An 11053-nucleotide genomic window follows, 5' to 3' on the forward strand; every position below is an offset into this window, starting at 1 on the left:
TGTCGCTTTTGGTGCCAGATCTTGTGAAAGGCCGGCCTCTTCATCTTTGCAGAAGCGGCCCGTGTCTGCTCCTCTCATAGCGGTTGCGGCGTCTTCTCTTCCACAATGTTGGAAAACAGGCTAGTTCGGCGCAGCGGGTCACTGTTTGTGCGGTTGGCAACTTTGGTTGCATTTGCCTCGTTATTGACGGGAGTTGTTGCTGTCATATTGTTCTTGGATCTAGAGTGGGTGTGGCCCTGTGGTGTTAGGTTTTAGCCTTGTTGTATGGTTTTAACCCTGTTTTTTGCTAATTAATTTTCTTCTTAATTAATCGATAAGGCAAAACTTTAGGCTTCGTTTAAAAAAATAGCATATATATACATGTACATTACACAAACAGTTGACCAATCGACATGTTGTGAAGCTATCAAGCATCTTGCTTAATTATCCAGAAAAATAAATTGCACCGCGGTAACAATGTGAAACAATAGCTTGGCAGCTAGCGCCCTAGACAGCCCTGAGGCGTATACTTCCTTCTTTTTCTTTTCTTTCTCCGGGGATTATGATTTCTTTTACTTTGTGTCTGCATGTGTATGTAAGTACTCTTAATTTTTGTGTGCATGTGGTTCTGTTTTAATGAAAATTCTATGATTACTGTGTAGTCACGCTCTTGGCCAGATTCCTTGGTTGGTCAACATCGAATCCGCGAAGAACAGTAAGATGGTATGCCAGCAACTGAATCAAGAAAATTAGAAGAACTAATCGTTAAATGAAAATCAAATAAATGCCACAAAGTGCAATAGAGGTTTTGGGATATTCTAGGTACAGAACAAATAAAAGCCTGCACAAACCTGCAATGGAATTATGTTGATCACTGGCTGGAGACAGTCGGGGACCTCTGGAACTTGAATCGTTCTGCAGGATCCACTAGGAACGACAGCGGATATGTCCCCCGTCGAGCACATTACGATCAGTCGCCCCTTGCGAGAAAGGAGCTGCTGAATCACTGACTTTTGCTTGCTGTAAGAGGAGGTTGAGAAGGAAAAACATTATCAGATGACAAGAATTTTCCACAGAAAACAAAAATAGATCTAACTATGTTCAGAGCACTTACCTGAAGCACGCGTCGCGTGTTGCGATCACAACGATGGGAAGGTTTTCATCCACCAGTGCTAGTGGCCCGTGTTTCATCTCACCAGCAAGCATGCCTTCGCTGTGCATCAATGCGACCTCCTTAACTTTGAGAGCACCCTCTAAGGCTCGCATGATCCAAGACACCGCGCTCAACGACCAACCTGACCAGCTGGTCTGGAAGTGGACGGACTCCGGCATCTACACGGCCAACTCATGCTACCTAGCCACCTTCCACGGATCGACGACTTGCTGCTCCTGGAAATTGGTTTGGAAGACATGGGCACCACCCAAAGTCAAATTCTTCCATTGGCTGGCAAGCATGGACAGATGTTGGACTGCGGAGCGCCTAGCCCGTCATGGCCTCCCTCACCACCAACGTTGCCTCCTCTGCGATCAGGCGACGGAGTCGATGCACCACCTGATGCTGGAGTGCCCCTTCACCCGACAGACGTGGCATGAGGTCCTGGCCTGGCTGCGGATGACGGCGAGACCACCTGACGGCGAGCCCAGCCTCATAGACTGGTGGCACCACGCCAGACAGGACACGCCAGCGCCCCTCCGCAAAGGGCTTGCATCCGCCACTCTCCTGATCCCATGGATGATTTGGAAACACAGAAACTCTTGCGTCTTCGACGGAGCTCAACCTTCCCTGCAACTCTTGCTGCAAAACATCAAGGATGAGCTTAGGGCTTGGGCTAGGGCAGGGGCTCAGGGCCTACGGGTCGTGCTGCCACAAACCTGGGATGTACACTGATGTTCATGTGTTTGTACCATACTCTGCCTCCTAGGAGGATGTAAATAACTTCTACCTTTTCAATGAAATGAAACGCAAAGGTCCTTTGCGTTTTCTCGAAAAATATCCTCTTCCAAAAACAAGGAGTGATTCGGAGTCAATCAGCGAAGATGCAAGTTCCTTCATATCAGAATCAAGTTTGAGAACTTCACTGGCATGGCCGTAAAATGATATAAACAGTGTTTCAAATGGTGTCCGATAAACTGCAATTTGCTTGACTACGTGGTACATTGTTGATTCAATTCAACATACTTGGAAGACTTGAAAGACCAGTGATGATAGATTCCCTTCTAGTTTGAGTTGATAACTGGTTGGACCCAATAGCCATTGCCATCATCACCATAACTACTATTTGACTTGTATAAGCCTGCAAGATTGCAAGATTCTGACTGTTAGGAAACGATGGCTTAAATTTGGAAAAGTATTACAACATGAAAATGTCTTGAGACCTACCTTCGTGCTGGCAACACCAATCTCACAACCAGCATTGATATGAATTCCACAATGTGTTCTTCTTGATAGCGTGCTTCCGACGGTATTTGTTATGCCGACACAAAGTGCCCCATTTTCTAGTGCGTATTCAAGAGCTAGGAGGGTGTCTGCTGTCTCCCCTGACTGGCTCACAAAAACTGCAGTGTCCTCTCTGTAGATGGGGCCTTGTCTGTCAAGCAAGTCACTTGCAACCTCCATAGTAACAGGAATACCTGTGGTGGAAAGGTAAAATTGAAAAGACAACCTGCTAAATGCTTATTGTGCTCATGATATCAAACTTTTCCATATCATGACAATACAACTGGACAGCCTGATTCGACTTACCAGTAAGTTCTTCCACCAAAGGTCGTGCAGCTAAGGCGGCATTATAACTAGTACCACACCCAATAAAGATTACTCTTCTACTCCGCCTAATTGTTTTGAGATGTTCTTTCAGCCCACCTAAAATAACCCCACTATTCTTCAGTCTACCCCTCATCGTTGTTGTGAGTGAATGCGGCTGTTCATGGATTTCTTTTTGCATGAAGTGGTCATAGCTTCCTTTCTTTATTTGCTCAACTTCCATTTCAAGAACAGACAATGCTCGTTGCACAGATGCTGGCTTCTCTTTTTCCCGGTCAAACTTAAGGATAGACACACTACCATCCTGTAGTGTACACAATCTTAAAGCATGGGTAATATGTCAAGTACAAGGGTCGTGGAAGAAACAAAAGAATTGCTGCACATAGTGAGTTTTGGTCATCCCTTTTTCATTCATTGGAAAGAAGAAGGGTGCGAAAATACAACAGATTAAGGTAGTGAGTTACATTTCTCAGACATCATGGTAGCAGGTGAGTAAAGAACTGATGAAGATTAGATAAACTGTGGTCCGGAAGAAAAGGATGTTCTAAAACCATAATAATTAAATATAGAGGGAAATATAAAAAAGGAAACACCGGCAGACTAGCAGATGAAGCACTCAAGTAAAGAAAGAGTACCTGAATATGAAAAATTTCATTGTCTTCAATAGCTAAATAGTTTTTGGTATGCTCTACAATAGCACATAAATCACTGGAGAAGAAGAATTCTCTGGGGTTTCCATTTGCTGCCAGGGATTTGACATTGTTGAATGACTTCCCACAGTTTTGACCACTTACTTCCTGATCATAGAAAGATAATAGTCATCATTTGTATAACATAGGAAGTCAAGCACAGAAGCAGGGGAATTATGCGATCTACAAGACTGCAATAACCAATTACAGAAAGGCACAACATTTCTAAAAATGATTATATAGGATAGTTAATTGTATGTTGTAATCAATCTACTACACAGTTACCAATCTACTGCGCGGTTTAACATGCCTGAAATACTGAACTGTGTGAAACAAAATAGTTATCACATCAAGTATTTGACTGCGGACCTTGTGATGAGTTCAAGGAAAAAAAGAAAAATCATAGATTATATGCCATGAAAAAATAAAATTGTACACTGCATCAGTGCTGACCATTTTCTACTCAGCAGGAAGCGACGAGCATGGTACCAATACAAGTGTAGAACAAAATGTAGGTAGCTACACATGATATGTCTACTTCAAATGTCAAAGGGTTTATTAACTTCTAACAAAGCATACCATCTAATCGTGCACAAAACAAAACAACCAGTTTTCAGAACAAAGCAAGTGGGATGAAAGAAAGATCTCAAAACTGAATTTTAAATTAATTTTGTACTGAGAATTCAGCAATATGTTTTCTTGAGTTAAATATATCTAATAGCTAAAAAAGAAAGATACAAGGATGTTATTTTCCTACATTAACACCAAGAATCAGTGTGCTGCCTCGTTTGCATGCGACCAGCTCATTGGGATAGTGTGGACTCTTAAAGATAAGTGCATAGGCTCCTTCAAGCTGCCTCATGACCTCCATAACAACTTGGCTAAATGTCATATCTCCTGAGAAAATAAACAAAATCTCAAAACTTCCTTAACTAGCTAATACAGATTCGTTCAGTCGATAACTATTTATTTTCTAATGCTATGATGAGTGCTCTTGCACTATAGTATTAATCATGTAACGTTGCCAAAGAAGTTTCTTGGTGACCACAAATAGTATAATGGTGCCTAGGTGGCAAATAATTTTTTAGCCATGTATACCGCTCCAAATTAATAACTTAAAACTAGGGAAGAAATGAACCACATCAATATCAAGCTGTATGAAGGATTACAAGTCAAGGAGTCGAGCCGAGTTGTTGGGGTACCGACTCATAGACTAGTCGTGACTAGTCTATACTACTGATCGAATAGTCGATATGTACAACAGCAGTAGCTAGTACAAAATACTCAACCAGATAGGAGATTTAGTAACTAAATTGACATAAGTTCAACACAAGTTACATAACATAATAATGTAGAACCTATAAGTTCATGGCACAGGCCTCAAATTATCGTGTCTAGATGATGAAACAATGTCTTTGAACTTCAGCTTCATCCTCCACGTCTAAATATTGCTCCATAGCTCTAAATTTCCTTGTATTTAAGAAGTTGTGGATTTCATTCTTAATTTCCACCGACACCTCTGGACAGTAGTCCACCCTGAATTGAGTCGATCGACTCAAATACCACGACTAGTCTAGACTAGTCCACAACTAGTCGCTTGACCGCTCCACTCTTCGAATTAGTCAAGTCGAAGAAGCTAGTCGACAGTCAAGTTAGGACTCATAGATACTAGTCTAGACTAGTCGTTAGACTCGTAATCCATGAGCGGTATATCTTGTTAGAATTTGCTACGACGACACTATTACAGAATATATATAACATAATACCTTCTCCATCACGAGCCTTGTCAAAAACAAACTTTGCCAGCTTAGGAATGACTTCAGTGTCGGTATCAGACTCAAAGATGAACCCATGCCGAATTAGCGTCTCTTTCAGAACCTGAACACACACCATTATCGGGTTAGAATAGAAATATCATTTGTTATAATATGATGCCATATTCGCTCGTGATAGTGTCGGGAAATTACACATCATGCATAAAACTTTCTGATGGTTGAGCCATAGATATTTGATAAACAGATGATCATATCATGATATCTGACATTACGTATTGCAACTATGTTAAAAGATCTTCAAAAAGGGTGCAAACGACCGGAGATTCTGTGAAATTACAAAGTTGATTCTTATAAACATACATACACTGATACACAAAGGGAGATAAGGAGAAAGCCGGTGTGTAGGGAGTCAGGACATGAGACTTTGACACAGGGAGCAACTTAGCATAGCGACATGTTTCCACTAGCAAAAGTTCATCATAGTTGAAGATAATAAGGAACAGGTACTACACAAAAGAGTTGTATGTTCAATATCCCAAGAAGAGGGTAAGGAGACCTCATAGTTTGTGATAATGCCATTGTGGACGACCAAGAACTCATCGCCAGCACCAGAGGATTGGGGATGGCTGTTCTTTGGGGCAGGCACGCCGTGAGTGGCCCACCTGGTGTGAGCGATTCCAGCGTGAACCGCAAATGCGGCATCCAGGTTCACACCCTTCTCATCAACCTCTGGAAATCAGACACAAACAACCCATGACAAAAGTTAGAGTAGTTGAGTAAATTTTAGCTTCTATTCAAATTTTACCAACGGAGGTATGGAATGGAACTTGCAAACAGTGGTTTGGAAATTGCAATGAGAAGGAATTATAAGCGCCGAATTGCATAATGGTTTGACAAGCGGCATGGATTGATAAAGCCCCCAAAAAGCTACTCTATATGACCCAAATGGATTAATCTCATTTGAATTATTCAAGTTATGAGATTTTAGTCGCAAACCCCAAAAATTAGTATACGGCATCTGCAATCATGTTTTTTTTCTCCCAAAATATGATTAGAAACGCCGGCCAAACGGGCGTCAGAAATCCTGCCGCTGGCCGGGGAACAACCTAAACTGAAACGAATTGCTGCTGGGGCAGAACTGGACGGTACTGACCAGAGTAGACGGATCGCACGAGGTTCTCGATCTTTCCCTCCTGGCGGAACACGATCGGAGACGCCCCCGCGTACACCGCCGCGGAACCAGGCGGTTGCGGCTGGAGGTCCGCGTCGACGGCTATGCCGGAGGAGTCGTAGCCGCGGTACTCGAGGCGGCGGAGGCCGTTGAGGAGGACCTCGAGGACGTACCGCCGCTCCCGCGGCACGCAGTAGTTGAGGTAGGCGAAGATCCCGCACATCGCGGGCGACGGCGGGCCTTCTAGAACCTTCCGGAATGTGCGACGGGACATTACATTGGATCTTTATAATTTGCCACACATTACTTTGTCTTCTACTATTTGCCACACATTACACTCATTCCTTTATAATTTGCCCTATACCTCCCTTTACAGCTCTATTAAATTTTTATACTCCAAAATACTTTGTGAAATACCGTAACTGTACGTATGTGGCTGGAACGATCACCTAACGGATTAGATCTGCACTCAATCGATTGGTCAACCAAATCAATCCTGAAACAGAACAAAACCGTCCTCTACAGTTGTTCCTTTTGCAGCAGCGGAGAAACAGGATCCGCGAAACAGAGAAGCTGAGTGGGATCACCGCCGGCGGCAACGGCCGGACCACCGGTGGCGCAGCCATGATCAGCGATCATGAAGGACAGCCACGGTCCATGTAACACATTGTTCTCTCGATCTTCCCTCCTTCCCATCAATATTTTCCCTATTTCCCTTGAGTGGCAGCCACGATCTATGGCATGGCAGTATAATTGAATTACTAGAAATCTCATCATCTTGCCAAGATCCTCATCTTGCCTTTGTTTCTGTATCGCACCATGCTGGCATGTGTTCCTGTGTGTGCATATTAGATATTAGATGTCGATATCGGTAGCATAATATTACATTCAATGCTCACTTATGTTTCCGCATAAACTAATGAATTGCTATTTTGTTTTTGACTAGGGCATCGACGACAGATACTACCGACTTGTCTACTTTGAATATTTCCCGATCCAATGATGGAAGTAGTTCAGTTGATAGAGTCATCGATTGGTCTCAAATTGAGATAGCACCTGCGAATGAAAATGAAATTGAAGTTCCCGTAGCGAGAAGAGAACTTGTGCTTGATACTTGGAATTGATGATAAATTCGGGCATCAACGAGCTATAGCTGGAGCAGCGATCGAAGCTTCCATTGCAAACATCAATGTCGGTATGGATGATATTGACCAACATTTACTTGCTCGATGCAATTGTCCCCGTGCCCGACCATATGCTCGAAGAGAAACACTTTTGGTATGACAAAGAGCATCCTGTGATAGAGGAAGGTTCCTTATTTACTTCAATGGAAGAGTTTAGGATGCTATTGAGAACATTTGCTATTAGAGGCAAGTTTGACATTCAGATACAGGATAGTGACACTACTCGATTTATAGGCCATTGTAAAGGAAATATATGTCGTTGGAGAATAACGGCTAGGACAACAGAAGATGGAAAAACAGTCAGGGTAATAACTCATCTAGCATCAACCTTTTATGTTGTATGTTGCAACTATTTTATAAAGTTACATGCAACTTACAGATTATATTGTGTTTTCATGCAGGTTAACAAAATAGTAAAGCCTCATAATTGTTCATCAACGACTGAAGTGGTCTCAAGCATGGCGAGATCAAGCATGGGTGGTAGAAAAGTCAATTGGAATACTTCAGACTGAACCAAATATAGGTGCTACTGATCTCCAAAAAAGGTTAAAAGACGAGTACAAAGTTACTACGGGTATCAAACTGTTTGGAGGGCCAAAGAAAAGGCCATGGATAAATTATATGGTACATGGGGAGAGAGCTTTCAGAATCTCTGGAACTTCAAAGCTGAGATTGAGAAGAGATCTCCGGGTAGCATTGTAGAGGTTGATGCGAAGAGTGAAGGAGGTAAAGTGTATTTCTGCAGATTTTTTATGGCACTCAAGCCAAGCATTGACGGATTTTTGAAAGGTTGTAGACCATATGTTAGTATAGACTCCACCTTCATGAACGGAAAGTGGAATGGTCAGTTAGCAGCATGTACAGCTCTAGATGGACATAACTGGATGTTTCCTTTGGCATTTGGATTCTTTGCTTCAGAGACTGAGGATAATTGGACTTGGTTTATGCAACAATTGCATAGGGCAATAGGACATCTTCAAAATCTAGCTATTTGTACAGATGCATGCAAAGGCTTAGAGAATGCAGTTAAAAAAGTTTTTCCTCAAGCTGAGCAGAGGGAATGCTTTAGGCATCTAATGGAAAACTTCAAAAAAAAGTTTCATGGAGACGTTTTTGGTCGGATGTGGCCAGCAGCCAAGGCTTATCGCGTAGAAACATTTAACTACCATATGGCAAAGATATTTGAAGCTAAACCCGAGGTAGCTACCTACTTGAGTACTTATCATAACTTGAAGTGGATGAGATGTGACTTCAACACTCGAAATAAAGTGTGATTACATTCACAATCATCTAGCTGAGAGCTTCAATAGCTGGATTAGAGGAATGAAGGACCTTCCTCCAGATGAGCTAGCTGACTCACTAAGAGAGAAAATCATGAAGCTTTTTCATAGGCGCAGAGAGGTTGGGAAAATTCTCACTAGAAATATACTACCCGCTATCATTCAACAGATAAATAATAGGACCAGAGAACTTGATCATTTCGATGTTGGAAGATCAACATGAGAAAGTTGTGAGGTTAAGGACACGAACAAGAATAATCTTAGGCATGTTGTGAAGATAGGTAGTCGCGAGTGCACTTGCCTAGAATGGCAGCACACCGGGAAGTCTTGCGATCATGCACTTGCATTCCTTATTGGGACGGCAAATACAAACTTTCATCCATATGTGCATCGAGTACTACTCGGTGAGTATGTTCCAAGCAGCATATGCCGGAGAGATTGAACCCATCACGGACAAGTCTCGAGTGGCCTCAGGTCAAATTAGATTTTGATATGGTGCCACCGATTTCAAAGAGGCCTATAGGGAGACGAGAGGAAACTTAGAATCAAAGGTTGCCTTGAAGACGGTGGTAGTAGCAGTAAAGGGAAGAAAAAGCTACATGACAAAGGAAAGGAGCAGGACGATGGTGGTGAAGAGAAGGCACAAAAAAATGGAGTCAAAGGGAAGCCAAAAGAGAAAAAGAGATTTGGCACCACAAACAGATGCAAAAAATGTGGAGAGTTGGGGCATAGGCAAACAAAATGTCCAGAAAATGAACCTAGAGAAAGGTAATATTTGTTTTTTTGTATTACTATCATATCTGTAATAGTCTCTTATTTCATTGTGTACTTGAAACGTAAAGAAGAGGGCGAAAAAAGTTCATGAAGGTGACGATCAACTATCTAGAGAGGTACTTGAGCAAGAGATACTTTCTACGGCTGTTGGGACACCGAAAAGAGACACAATCACACTGCCTCCTAGCCTTCATGACAGCCCTGGGGTTATTACACGGAGGTAATGCTTCTGCTTGTTTTCATATGCTCAAAACCATGGGAAAAAGCAATTTTCTAACCTAATGTTCAATTGTAGGAGACTTGCTATGGCCTTGGCTGGAGATGGTGCATCACCGCCACCTGTGACACCTACTAAATCTCCAGCGAGACCTACTTTTGATGTGCCTTCAAGTTCAAATGCTTGCAAGAAAAAATTAACTCCAAGGAGGAGGAAATAGTGATTTTATTGCGTCGAGACTATGTTTTCAATTTTAAGATAGATGTTTGATGTTTTCAAATCTGTATTATTTAAGCTCGGCATATTTCTCGGTGATGAGTTGGTGATCTTCGTGTGATGAATGATATCAATTCCATGTAATCCAACAGATTTTGTGATATATGGATGGATGCTATTACCTATTGTCTTAAATGCTTGTACATACACTTGTACGAAGCATGCTTCATGTGCAAATGCTTCAATAGCTGGAGAGCAGGTTATAACTACTAAGATTTATGCCGAAAGGTTTCCTGGAAACAAACAATTATTCAACTCTTTCCAAAGAAGATACCTGCTGATATTGTGTTCACTCCGATTTTGTCTTTTTGACCTGCTTCATAAGCAAGAACCTACATAGAACATACTCCGGTATCGCTCTCAAGTGCTGCCTTAGCTGAACTCATGCCACCACCGTACCTACAAAGCAACCATCAAACAGAACATAAGTACAAGTAATTCACTTTATAGCCTCGAAATCAAATAGTTCTTTCGAAGCAATGTGAGCTTGGTCACCTCCAGTTAAATATTGGAATTAAAGAAGAAGTGCAGGAACATGTTTGCTATCACCGAACTTGCTATCACTCGAACAAAATAACAACAGTTTCATTAACAAAATGATAGCATATGCTTTCGGGGATGTGCATTACGAGCAGCGAGGGAAAGTAAAAAAACAAAGTCGAACACATCTATTCCGTATAGACAAGTAGTAGCTGTACACACAATGATTTTCAATTGAGAGGGATGTATTTCCATCTTGCACACATGTGTGCTTTCCGTAGTGTCTATCCACTCATTCGATTCAGCAGAAAAAATAAGTAAACATCAACAATAATAGATCGAGGGGAAGTAGAGATAGTTTACCGGCATGGCAGCAGCTAGTTGGGGATGTAGCTGGGAGCAGCATATCCAAGAGGTGGCCGGCGGCATGAGCTCGTGGACATCGCCGCGAACATCAGCTTTCGGAG

At 42.2% G+C, this 11053-nt stretch overlaps 1 protein-coding gene across 2 annotated transcripts; it reads right to left on the reverse strand.

The window, feature by feature from the left end:
• Positions 1-356: 356 nt before the first annotated feature.
• Positions 357-6619, reverse strand: LOC124699228 (glutamine--fructose-6-phosphate aminotransferase [isomerizing] 1-like). Of its 2 annotated transcripts, none has more exons than XM_047231565.1 (12): positions 6358-6619; positions 5761-5933; positions 5196-5307; positions 4187-4323; positions 3376-3537; positions 2723-3044; positions 2360-2610; positions 2155-2273; positions 1957-2057; positions 1094-1238; positions 831-999; positions 357-714 (listed from the first exon to the last, which is right to left on the reverse strand). In XM_047231565.1, exons 1-12 carry the CDS (start codon positions 6596-6598, stop codon positions 631-633), a joined length of 2016 nt encoding a protein of 671 aa, XP_047087521.1. In that variant the 5' UTR covers positions 6599-6619; the 3' UTR covers positions 357-630. The 2 variants fall into 2 exon arrangements, with proteins under 2 accessions (XP_047087521.1, XP_047087520.1); XM_047231564.1 differs by having other exon boundaries at positions 358-714; positions 1957-2064; positions 2156-2273; positions 4187-4326.
• Between the last annotated feature and the right edge of the window lie 4434 nt (positions 6620-11053).

This window comes from Lolium rigidum, chromosome 3 (genome assembly GCF_022539505.1).
Source record: "Lolium rigidum isolate FL_2022 chromosome 3, APGP_CSIRO_Lrig_0.1, whole genome shotgun sequence".
NCBI lineage: Eukaryota > Viridiplantae > Streptophyta > Magnoliopsida > Poales > Poaceae > Lolium > Lolium rigidum.

Coding starts and splice junctions, on each gene's coding strand:
- LOC124699228 (XM_047231564.1), bottom strand. CDS start 6,598: ATGTGCGGGATCTTCGCCTACCTCAACTACTGCGTGCCGCGGGAGCGG. Junction 5,934..6,357: donor CGTGCGATCCGTCTACTCTG/GTCAGTACCGTC, acceptor TCTGATTTCCAG/AGGTTGATGAGAAGGGTGTG. Junction 4,327..5,195: donor CAAGGCTCGTGATGGAGAAG/GTATTATGTTAT, acceptor TTATTTTCTCAG/GAGATATGACATTTAGCCAA.